The sequence below is a fragment of the Myodes glareolus genome, chromosome 2, assembly GCF_982192425.1.
Source record: "Myodes glareolus chromosome 2, mMyoGla1.1, whole genome shotgun sequence".
Classification (NCBI taxonomy): Eukaryota; Metazoa; Chordata; class Mammalia; order Rodentia; family Cricetidae; genus Myodes; species Myodes glareolus.
The window spans coordinates 45,628,182-45,640,987 of record NC_142027.1 but is presented as its reverse complement, the minus strand read 5'-3'; the positions used below and the strand labels follow the sequence as shown (position 1 = coordinate 45,640,987).

Below are 12,806 nucleotides of genomic sequence, written 5' to 3'. Positions count from 1 at the left end.
ACGTGTCTTTATCTGGCTAGAATACTGTGATTACACGTATAAGCCACTACGCATGGCTTTGGCTTCAGTCTTGCTCCAGCTGATGCAGGTTACACCTGGGATAGACAGAGACCTGTGTACATGAACGACATGCAAGTCCATCTGTGAAGTTTTGCCTGTTCCTTTTCATTGCCGCATCTGCGGTGCTGAGAAAGGGGCCTACCTAGTCGAGAAGGGAACGAAGTGGACCCCTGCTGAATGCATAGCTAAGTATTAGGAGTTTAGATGACCACAAATTAGGACTATCACCTTGAAGAGCTGGGTAAACCTCCTTGGGCCTCAGGTTCACTTCTGCAGAGTGGATGTGCCATCTCCACCCTGCACGTAATGACCGCAGCAATCCTACAACGCAAGCAAGGGGCTTTCTTAACTGTGGCACTGTATGATTTTTAAACACAGACTCTTACATCTTATTGTCTTTATTATTCACGGGTATGAGCGAGTGGATGGATACATGCCGTGGCGTGGATGTCAGAGGACAAATGCCAGGACGCGGTTCTCCTCCTTTGCTGCTGGTTATGGGGAGTGGAGCCGGGTCGTTAGGCCTGTAGTGTTTACCCGCAGATTCGTCTCATCAGGGCTAATACAGGCCTTGGCAGGGTTCTTCTAACAATGTACCACATCCTGCTTGGTTAAGCCACACCCAGAATGGAACTGCAGAAACTGTCTGACCTGTGGTCTGAACGGAAGGCCCACAGCGGGCTTGGGGTGCTCGCCAGGCCCCTTCTAGGCTTCAGCAGTTGGATGGAGCTGAGGCTGTCAGAGAAAAATGGGTAGGAAGAGGAGACAACTCTGTTTACTGCTGCACTGACTGCTTTTGGGCGTCAGCTTGACACAAGCTAGAGACATCAGAGGAAGGAGCCTCAGCTGAGGAAATGCCTCCTTGAGATCCAGCTGTAGGGCATTTTTCTCATTTAGTGGGGGAGGGCCAGCCATGGCAGATGGTGTCCCTGGGCAGCTCATCCTGGGTTCTATAAGAAGGAGGGCTGAACGAGCCATGGGAAGCAACCCAGTAAGCAGCGCCCCTCCATGGCCTCTGCATCAGCTCCTGCCTCTGGGATCCTGCCCTGTTTGAGTTCCTGTCCTGAGTTCCTTCAGTGATGAACAGCAGTGCTGAAAGTGTAAGCCAAATAAACCTTTCCCTCCCCGATTCGTTGTTTGGTCATGGTGTTTCATCGCAGCAATAGAAACCCTAAGACAGCTTCTAACGAATGGGTGTGCCCTGCACCTCTGGGTGGCAAACTGGGGACACTAAGCAGTTAGCCTCGGGCAGCCCTGGCCTTTCCTGACAGCCTTGCCATCTGCCTCCCTTACTGACTTCAACTCCCAGCCACTAGTACCCTGGAGACAGAGCTACCAACCAACAGACAGACATAAAGACCTCTGGTTTCAGTAAAAGGTGAAAGATTGATATAATTTGAAGAGAAATCGGAGCAAGACCACTGGTTTTAGACCAAGAACTCGTCTTTTAGGAACTCAGTCTACAGCAGTGCATTAGTAGCCGTGAAGACAATGATGCTCCAATACATCCTACAACATAGATGAACCCTGAAAAGAAGCCAGACATGCAACACCACAGGGTACAAGCTTCCACGCTAAGAAACACGCAAAAAAGGCATAGTACATGAGAGGGGAAGTAGAGTCATGGTAGCTAGGAGACGAGGCCAGGTGACACGGAAGAGTGGCCACTGGAGGGGTCTGGTTACGAGGTGTTGAAAATACCCGGAAACTACAGAGCAGTTAGAGCTTCCTAACAGTGTGAGAGACGAAAACCCAGCAAACGCTCGCTTTAAATGGTCAGTTTTAAAGCTTTTCAGAATCTAAGTTTTTATCTCTTTACTTTTGGTATTATGATCGGCTTGCAGCTTAGGGGCTACACAGTTCTTTCTTTTTACGAGTGCCATCAACCAGGCGTGGTGGTTCATGCCTTTGATCCCACCACCAGCTGGGAGGTAGAGGCAGGTCAACCTGGTCTACATAATGAGTTCCAGGCTCGCTGGAGCGACATAGTGAGAACTTGTCTCAGAAAAAAAAAGCCCCCAAACCTAAACCAAAGGGTGCTATCAATGTAACCACTTTTACATTTTTCAGAAAAGGGTGTTTTGGATGAAAGTAAGAAAATAATAAAATAAATAATCATTTTATTAAAATTTATTTAAATCATTTTATTAAAATAAAAGTTGATAAGGTGGCTCTATGGGTTAAGGCACTTGATGATAACTAACCCTGATAACCTGAGTTTCACCCCTGGACCCACATGATAGAGAGAACTAAATCTTGCAAGTTTTCCTTTGGTCTCCACAGGAGAGCTGTGGCACACGTGCACACGCACACGCACACGTATGCACGCACTCACACTCCTCCACACAGGTCTGATGTATCTTTCTAGAGTCTAACTACAGGAATAAATATGGAGGCTCCTTGGTAGGCAAGCCCTGGGGCAAGGGTCTTAGTGCTGGATTACCAGGTCTCCTAACAGAAAGGAAACAAGCTAGGTACAGCATCTTAAAACTCATAAGCCAGGCGGCAGTGGCTTTAATTCTAGACTTTAATTTCAGCAATCAGGAGACAGAGGCAGGCGAATCTCTGTGAGTTCAAGGTCAGCCTGGTTCCAGGACAGGCACCAAAGCTACAGAGAAACCCTGTCTCAAAACACCAAATAAATAAATAAATAGATAGATAGATAGATAGATAGATAGATAGATAGATAGATAAAATAAATCCACCAGGTGAGGAGGTTAGTTCAGGAGTAGTGCACTTGCCAAACATTTGGTTTGATCCTCAGCACTGAAAGCAAAATAAAATGAAATAACTCAAGGGATGTGATATACATTGCATAAATGTGCTAGTTAAATAAACATTTTCCAAGACCAGAGAAAAAAATCACATTAAATTTGAAAAGAATGAAGGGGGGGACATAAATACTACTTATCATCCTACTACATGGAGATGTTTATTTCAGTATTCGGATCGGCAGTCATACCACACCAATCGTGCCCCGTCTCGACTGATCTTGGAAGCTAAGAAGGGTTGGGCCTGGTTAGTGTATGTTAGGAGACAGTTGATGCTTGTACACAGTCTTTTCTGTGGAAGCGATACTATGGGGCACGTCTAAACTTTTCGTTAGTGATTTCCACAGGTCTGATGGTAGGCCTGTGCAGCGTTCCAGCAGTCCAAGGGTGGGTGCTGGCTCACTAGTCATGGGAAGATTTGAGTCTTGCCCCTGACTTTCCTTCCAGTTTAGATACAGTCCTTACAGTCTGTAGAAATCAGGTCTTTATTTTTTTTCTCCTAAATTCAAAACTCTTAGATGCTGATATTTGAACTACAGTTATCAGGGTAATGATGGCAGAGGTTCTATAACTTGTGAGATGTGTTGGCCAGTTGTGTTCGGATAGCAGGGTGTGGATGGGGATTACTCTTTGTGACTCTTGCTTTCTCTCTACCTCAGAGCTCCTAATGCATTCATATCCAGCTTATCCAACTTCTGCAGAAAGCTTTTCCCAAGCCCTCAGAGCTGAGTCATCCAGAAAGGATCCCAACCCCGAAGGAAGGGCAGCCTACTTATACTTAGGCTTCCCTGATGGGTGCCTCCTAGAATACAGTCATGTGCTTCTGCCTCAAGAGACCATGCCTGAAACCTGGCGGTGGAGAGGGTGTGGCTGGATCCTATCTTGTGAAAGGCAAAGGCCCACTTGCCCTGAAAGCCAATGGCTGGAGAGTAGAAGGGGAGAGGGGACCACGTCACCATGGCGTGACTTCCTGACCCAGGTTAGGGTTGAAGGTGTGGCACATCCACAGAACCCAAACAGCCCTCCCTTGCCTGACCTGAGGGACCACAGGACCACTCCTATCCTCACCAAAACCTGCCAAGATCTCACCAGCTTCATATTGCTCATGTCTCAGTCCATCCTTCCCCCACCCGACCCCTCTCTCCGCGCCAAAACCATCAGCCACATCACTGTATACATTTGGTTCCAGGAACAGCCTCCTGTTAGGTTTTTGCACAATTACTGTGCTGTTCTACGAGCCATTCCTCATGCTTCACCAGCTCAAGACTTTTGTGTGTTGTTCGGTCCTAGGAACTGAATGCAGAGCCTCCTATTGCTAGGCAAGCACTCTACCATTGGGCTGTATCTGCAGCTTTTTCTTTTTTTTTTTTTTAAATAAAGACCCTTGTAGTTCAGGCTGGTCTCAAACTCACCATGCCCTATAGAGTGATTCTAAATTTCTCATCTTTTTGCCTGTGCCCCCTAAGTGCTGAGATCAGGGGCATGTGCCACCGTGCCCAGTTTATACCCTTCTAGAGTCTAAGCTCAGAGCCTTGTAGGCTGCGCAAGTACACTATCCACTGGGCTATATTCCACTCCATGATTTCTATTTAAAGGCAGGGTCTCACTGAGTTGTCCATGCTAACCTTGAATTTGCTCTATAGCACAGAGAGGCCTTGAATTTTGTTTTTGTTTCTCAAGACAGGGTTTCTCTTTGTGACCACTTCGACTGTCCTGGACCTCTCTTTGTAGACTAGGTTGGCCTCAAACTCACAAAGATCTACCTGCCTCTGCCTTCCAAGTGCTAGGATTAAAGGCATGCACCACCACCACCCAGCTTGAGGTTCTGAGTTTTTGATCCTCCTGCCTCAACCTCCGGAGTAGCTAGGCACCTGTGTTAACACGTCTGACTTTCCGTTTTTCTTTGAATATTATTTACATGCAGTCTTACTTCTCAAACAGGGCTGTACCGTCAGTCTGCCAGCCTCAGCATCCACCTGGATGCTTACTAGAAATGTAGAATCTCAGGCCCTGGCTCAGGCCCACCTAAACAGAAGCAACCTTTCAAGTAAGATTCATAAGCCAGGCATGGTAGCTCCCTTATGTAATCCTGGATACTCTGGAGGCGAGGCAGGAGTTTGGGGCAAGCCTGAGCTACATACTGAATTCCAGGCCAGCCTGGACTACAGAGTGAGACCCTGACTCTAAAAACCAAAACAAAATACCTTAAAATATTTTTCAGAGCAGTGTTAGGTTCCCAGGAGAAGTGGGTGGACAAACCTACAGGATTCCCACAGATCGGTCCCGAGTACTCTCTATCATCAGCATCCCATGAGTGTGACATTTGTCACACTGACATATCATCCTCACCCCAGGTCATGGTGTAGTATTTCCTCTAGGAGGTGGGCTTTCTATGGGTTCGAAATGTCTACGATCAATAGATACATCATTATAGGATTATGCAAAATAGTTTCACTTCTCTGAAAAATCCCCTGTGCTAGGGACAGCCTTTTAACCCCCACTCAGGTGATAATATGCGTAATTAATGTATGGCCAGCACTGAGATAGATCGTGCCTCCTCCCCCTCTACACCCTTCCTCTCCTGTGCAGTGTGAATAACGTTCAGATTTCCTAAAAGCCCAGGCCCTAGGCTTTGCGCCCTTCTGGTCCTGCTCTTGCCACCACTGCCTGTCTGCAGGTCCGCAGCAGGCGAAAATGGCGCCTCAGAACACCACCTTTCCTTCAAAGTTCTCGTCTCTGGGGTCGTCACATATTTAATGCGATGATTATTAGATTATTCATCTTCTTTCTTCCAGTGACTATAAATTCCATGAAAGAAAGGAGCTCAAAATTTGTTCCCGGGACCAATAAACATGCCTCGTACCCCAAAATTGCCTGGTGTTTGTTGAATTAAATGTTTAAAAAGAATGAGCTAGACAGTTATGGTGTAGCTCAGTTGGCCAAGTGCTTGCCCGGAATGCCCTCTATTTGATATCTAACCTGGGCAAGGTGCTGCATCTGGAATCCTAGCACTTAGGAGATGGAGGCAGGAGGATCAAGAGTTCAAAGTCATCCTTTGTTACCTAACGAGGTAAAGGCCAGCCTAGGCTACACGAGACTCTGCCTAAAATGGGGAGAAGGGATACTGTGCTGGTGTCTGCCAGTTTGCCACCCTGCCCAGAATCCTCTATTACATCTGCCTCCGTCAGCTCTACTCCTCCAGCGACCCTGTCCCCTCTTTTCTCAGAAGCTGGGCTTTGGTAGTCCTCCTATTTTCATATTTCTTGTGGGATTAGTTCCAGGATTTACATATGCAAACATGTTTGAAGCCACGAAGCGCATGCTCAACGACTTCTGAGGTAAGGTGAACTCTCAGAATAAGATGTTCATGGGCTCAGCTCAGTAGACAGTGCATGCAGCTGTAGGGCATGGTGCTTTCCTAATGGCTAAAAATGAATCAGCTAGGCTTGGTTTCTGACTCTTTCTGGCGCAATTCTCAAGGCTTGGTTTAAATGTTGCCTGCTTTCTCTCTCTTTTTAAGAGTTTTTCCACCCCACCCATCAACTCCCAAACCCCATTTCTGGGTGTATGGAGTTTCTCCAGAAGACTAGAGTTTGGGAGTGCATCCCTAATCTCCAGAAAAAGACTGTAACTGTAGTTGTTGGACGTGCTGACTATGTCCAGAACTTGACGTATGAATGGGCACTTAAGTCGGGCTTCTCTGGGTTCTGCAACCAAATCTCACAACTTGGGATGGAAAACCTAAAACTGCTACTATTGTAGCGGGTGGTCTGCGTACCTCCATCCCCTCCTTTCCCTCTTCTTGTTTCTCACATTCTTAGATATTCTGGGCAGGATTTTAGGTGAATGACTTGACACCAGGGCCTCTGAGAGTCTAGTTTCTGCATCGCCATCTGACACTCGGGCTTCCTCCTCGTTTGTGAGAAACAGTTTATACGCTATTCCTTAGAAAGCAGATCTTTTGTTTCCTGACCTTTAAAAAAGGTCATTCAGGACATGGTGGATGGCAGTTCCCAAGAAAACCATGAGCTGGGCAGAGCCCTCACCCCTTCTGATAGTGCCTGAAGTCCAGCTCCCTTCAGACCACCGACACAGAAGCGGAATCACCTTGAGAGCAACGCGCTCTTTGAAGAACACATAGGAAACACACAGCCCGTCAGAAACAACTAAAAAAAAATCATTTTGCACTACATCCTAGCAGTCAGATGCCAGTGTTGACACACTGGAAGAAAGCAAAGCTTGAGAAGAAATATGAAGAGAAAGATTTCACACTAAGAAGATAACATTTCTCAACTACCCACCAAACGGAAAAAGTCACCGCTGTTCGGCTTAGAGGAAGGCCACATTAACTGAGTCATACCGTAGCGTCGTCATAACATAGTCATAGTCATAGTTATACTTTGAAAACCAGAATCCCAGACCAAGGCTGTAGACACATAACAAGATGTGATGAACATCTATTATAGATGGAGGAGGCCACGGCCCTAAGCTGCTCTCTGGATTTGTGTGTTGTTAAAACAGTACTGTCCCTACTTCTATGTTAGAGTGGAAGTTCTTGATTTAACTTGGTTTCTAACTTGCTCTGTGAACCTGTATGTCCGTTTACCGTCTTTGAACCAAAACTTTCTTAGCTTTAAAGTATTCTGGAAACACACTGAAGGATCCCTCCGGTTCACAAAGTGAGCAGAAGGAGACTCTACAAAGTCAGCCGAGGGAGCCAGCCCAGAGAACAGCATCTTCCTCAAAACCCCGTTCAGTTTAAGTCAGTTCCTGGAAGTTCCTTCCTTACCTGTAGACATTAGAAAAAGACCAACCGGCAGCACAAAGAGATGAATGAGCCCGAGAAGTGGACACCTGGTTCGCGGTGTATCCTGCCTCAGTCGGCACCCCATAGCTTCAGATGCTTTGGGTAGATGGTGAAAGCCAGGAAGCTAGAGCCAGAGGGAGCCCGGGCACCTCCTAGGCTCACAAAAATCGGGAAACAGAGCAGTAGAGAAGCCTGGATGGCACACACCAAGCAGATGCTGAAGACAATTCTATGGCTCCACAGAGATGGGACCGTTGTTGAGTCCCCGAAGGCTGTGTTTCACAACCTGAAACAGAAACTAATAAAGAGTCGTTGTTTGCAGTGAGCTGAGCTGAAAACTCTCCTGTCTGCGAGGAGTGATGAGTGAGAGTCAATCTGAGTGGCCTCTAAATCAGGGCGTGGCCACGAGGGGAATTTAAAGGTGGAGGGGACTCTAGGGGAGGTGACTTGCTCTGGACATTTCCGAGAATTAGCAGCAGTTGGGTGAAAGGGTTCTCTGCCTGGGGGTGTGGCTAACATCAGAACCCAGTGAGACCCCATTTCAAAAACAACAACACTGAAAAGCACAGAAACCCTTCAGTATCAGTCAGCCCATGAAAGCTTAAATCCCACCTCCCACCCCTCCACCCCCCCCCCCCCAGTCACACGCAGAAACACAGAGGGACTGGCAAACATGTATTTGTCCAGGGTACTGTTTTATATATTAACAGGCTATCAAGAACCTCAGGTCTTAAACACAGTAAGTCCTACAGGATTTCATCCAACGGAGGGGTGCCCCAGTAAAAAGGGAGCAAAGAAAAGACACACAACAAACACTATGTATTTAGACTATGCTGTGTAATGTGAAGAGGCTTGTTTATTTTTTTTCCAGTAAATGTATCAAAATTGAGAAATGAAAATGAATGACGTCGTATCTACAACTGGCCAGATGTGTGGATCTCCTCTTTTGGAGCTATCCCCGAGCCATACCAGATTGTCTCTTGCTAGCCACGCTCTAGCCTGTAAGTTTGAAGAGACTTTTCCAGTAGCATTTTATTGATTAGAAAAACTCAAGGTCAGCCTATAGAAATATGTGCTAGCATCCAGGAAACACAAAAGAATTCTGATGGTATTTTCTAAGAGTGTTGAAATGCCACAGCCGTGAGAGCAAGAGATCTCAGGAGACTCCTCTGAGGGCAAGTCACAATGGAATGCTTGTTTTAAAAGCAGTGAAGCTGGGGCTGCGGAGGCGGTTTTGTCAGTAGAATGTCTGCCTACCATGCAGGAAGCCCCGAGTTCAATCCCCAGAGTGGTATGAACAGCGTGGTGACCCTGGAGAAGTGGAGACAGGAGGATCAGAAGTTCCAGATCATCCTGGGTTACATAGCAAGTTGGAGGCCAGCCTGGGATATAGGAGCCGTTGTCTTAAAAAGAAAAGGAAAAGAAAATGTCAGATTGGTGTTAAATTGTTCTACTAAGGTTTCCCACGGTTGATAAATCATAAATGTATTTACTTATTCGCTGAAGAAGATGTCTTTTTCTTGTGTCTTAAGAATCAAAAGGTGGGGCCCACTGACAGCCTTCTCCTCTTGCTGTCGTCTTTATGACTAATACAGCAGGGGGGGCGGAATTTCCCCTTTCCAACTTCCCTTTACCAAAACCTTGAGGAAGCTCCCTTGCTCTTTGAGAGAGTGTGACTTGGGCAAGACGCCCAGCAGGCTGCCCTCACCACAGGGATGAACTAACCCTGGTGAGAGTTTTGGCTATCTAAGAAGAGGAAGAGCAAGGGGCAGGCACTAGCTCTGTCTCAACAGTGGTGTGGGAGCCATCCTGACTGCTTCTACACTGATCTGACGTTCTGTTTTCATACTGAGTTACTCTTTGCCATAACTATAGCTGTCTGGCTCAGATGTAGTAGGCATTGAGGGGTGGGGCGTGTTTTCTGTTTACTAGATCACCCTAGCTGCATTTGCATCTTGCCCATCCTCATAGAGTGTGCTCCCTACAGTCACATAGGATGGCAGGCTACACTCACCTTACAACAACTGGTGTAGCTCAAGGAGCACAATGAAAACATCAAGGGATGGGACAAAGTAGGCTGCAGCCCCACCGCCGACCCGCAACTGTTATCTGCAGCCAGTTTGAACTGCCTGGGACCCTCTATGTGGAATCTGGGAGGACCCATTGACAGGCAGCCAGCCATGCTGGACAGGGGATCTCTTTGCACAGGCAGATCCAGGCAGATCTTTGACTAAGCCTACAGTTTTCAAAGTTGACTTCTGACTGACCTAGGCCTCCCCTCTTGTCTTGACATGGAATACCCTTGGAAGTTCTGTACTCAAGCATGAAGAACCTTAATTGTGGGGAAGTAGGTGTCTGTGGGACTACCCTTGGCCCAAGAAGCTGAGAATAGCTGGGTAGCTGCTTCCCGCTTTGTCTCCCAGGTGGAAGTTCTTAAAGACCTTCACGGGGCTCCCAGAAAGTCCTGCAGGAGGGAGTAACTGTTAGGAATAATATTAAGAGGAGCCTCTCCGCCACCGAAAACAATTCCAATCAGACTAGATTAGATCGAATAAAAGATGCCCATGTTTAATAAAAATGCAGTGCTCCTGGGTGGCTGGGAGCATGATGAGGGGGAGAGAGAGTGTGAGGGGAAACCATGAAAAAAACCCAAAGAGGAAAATCTTAAAGCGGGCCTCTCCTCTGGTCCAACAAACTCCAATTACACCAGATTAGACCAAATCAAATGTCCGTGTTTAATAAATGATGCACTCCCAGATGGCCGGGAGTATGACAGGGGGAAGACAGAGGGACAGCACATGCAAACCCAAAACCACCTGTTGCCCTAAATATCCTGTGGGAGTGGTCCTGACCCTCCCCAGGGAGGGGTCAGTGTTTAGCAGGCTGGGAGTTGGAGTTTAAGAGCTTGGCAGGCTGGGAATTGGAGTCTGAGCACTTGGCAGGCTGGGGTGATGCTTCCAACTCAATATTACATTCCAGCCTCTTTGGATATAGAGGTATTAGGGGATTGGGATCTCACTTTTGACCAAACACACATGTTCCTTTTTTCTGCGGCCGCCTAAATAGCCTGTGAAAGTGGTCCTGACCTTCCTTGGGGAGGGGTCAGCATTTGGTGGGTTTTCCTGGAGGTGGGGTTCTGGACCAAAGCGACTCCCAAGGGAGGGGACTTGAAATGGAGCTTCCTGCTTCATTGGTGCCCCAAGAATGAATGTCAGAGACTGGGGTGATGCTTTCATCCATTAGTAACCACTGTCTTTAACAGCCATCAATTTGGTAAGGCTTTTTGTATTGGATCTCACCTCTCTTGTTTACTCTCTATTCATTCAAGTTTCTTAACTTTCACTTGGGTCTTTGTCTCTAACACTGCTGTGCAGAGAACCCAGAATAAGACAGCAGGAGTCAGAGTGTGTTAGAGGCTCATGGTGTCCTTCTAAAGCTAAGGAAGTTTATGGGAGGGGGAAGGAAAATGATCATAGCTATGGTGCATGAGTGTAGCTACATGAAGAAAATGGTATAGAAATGTTAAGATCAGTAAAACTTATAACTCCAGATTACAGCAGCTTTGAAAAAATAAAAACACATGGGTAGCCTCCATTTTGACCTCTCCGCCATCTTGAGTAAGAGTACCCACGTGTGCTAGTATTCTCTGACTTATAAAAATATTCCTTTTAATCTTCTTACATTTACTGGCACTGTAAAACGTAACTAACTGAATAAAACCCATAACTAAATTTAGCTTATATGCCCAGTTAAAATAGAAAGGAAATGGTACCCAATTCTCAAGTGCCTTTACAGATCTAAGGGTATGGCATTTAACAAAAGAGCTTCTAACACAGACATGCAGCTTCTACAGCACCCTTTAACTCCTCCAAGAAGACAGAAGACCTGCCTCCAGGCTTGCCTTTGGATTTGGCAAAGCCACCTACACAGCAAAAAGCAGCCTTCCACCTCTTTAGCTTCCTGGATACCTTCTGGGGAATTGATCTTCTCATTCTGCCAAGACAGGTAGACTAAATCTCCCCCCCCCCACAGGAAAAATCTTTGGGTCTTTCATACTCAGCAGCTAACAGCAAGCACTGTTTCTAAGACTGGTGTTCTCTAAGGACTAAGGAGAGGATTTGGGATTGCCAGTGTAGCTAAAATGCTGTCTCATTTCTGTTCATTTATCCCACCCAGATCTGTCTAATGGCATTTGATGACTTAAGGAACTAGTAGCTCATTACTTCATTTGTTAAATCTCCTACAAAAATACAGACAGGTGTGCCTCTTTCATAGGCTTCATAGTCCATGACTAACAGGTTTTAGGTACATCTTAAAAATCCAGAGTTTCCAACTCGCTTTAGTTGTCTGTCTAATGGCATTTGGCAGATACATACAGTTTCCGGGAAAAAGTTCTACTGTGTTTTCAAAAGTCTGGTAAAGGCTAACAGACTCCAGAGCCTGTTTTAACCTCACCCAGTTTCAAGCATATTTTACAGGTCATTTCTGCTGTCTGGGCCAAGACAAAGCACGCTCCAGACAATGCCAAACACCTGCACCAACTCCTGGGACTTTACCATTCGATCAACTCTCCTGGATCAAGGACATCTACCAGCTAAAATCTGGTTTTATATGCTATTGTGTCCCAATTATACACCCAAGCCCCACCTGTACAGCCAGGGCACTCCTCTGTCCCATTCTTTCTGGCAACTAATGACTTCCCATGGCTAGCCCCTTTCATAGGACAAAAAACATTTTTTTTTCTCCTAGCCACCTGTTTTCTCATCTCCCTCAAAAAGCAGCTGCCTGAAGACTTCAGGATGACAGTAAATCAGATGCTGCTCTAGCCACACCTCTCACTGAGCATGAGCTCACCAACTCCCAGCTACCCCCAACCATGTTGCCCCATGCCTGCAGGAAGTAGCCAGACTTGAGCCACCACCCCTACATTTAAGGACTATAGGATATTTGATTAAAAGTGAGATCCCAGCCCTCTAACACTCCTGTATCCAAGGAATCTGGGATGATTGATTGAAAGCATCACCCCAGCCCCTGGCACTCATCCTTGAAGAACCAATGGAACAAAAAACTCCATTTCAAGTCCCCTCTCCTGGGAGTGGCCTTGGTCCACCTCTGGGAATGCCTGCCACACGCTGACCCCTCCCCAGGAAAGGTCAGGACCACTCTCA

At 46.6% G+C, this 12,806-nt stretch overlaps 1 protein-coding gene across 1 annotated transcript in view; it reads right to left on the bottom strand.

The window, feature by feature from the left end:
* Cd80 (CD80 molecule) overlaps positions 1-8,035 on the bottom strand; it is a 29,605-nt gene extending 21,570 nt beyond the window's left edge. Inside the window, exon 1 of the mRNA XM_048422376.3 lies at positions 7,621-8,035. Within this exon, the coding sequence (XP_048278333.2) occupies positions 7,621-7,723 (103 nt within the window). The 5' untranslated portion in view covers positions 7,724-8,035. The remainder of the gene's footprint in view (positions 1-7,620) is intronic.
* Positions 8,036-12,806: the final 4,771 nt, after the last annotated feature.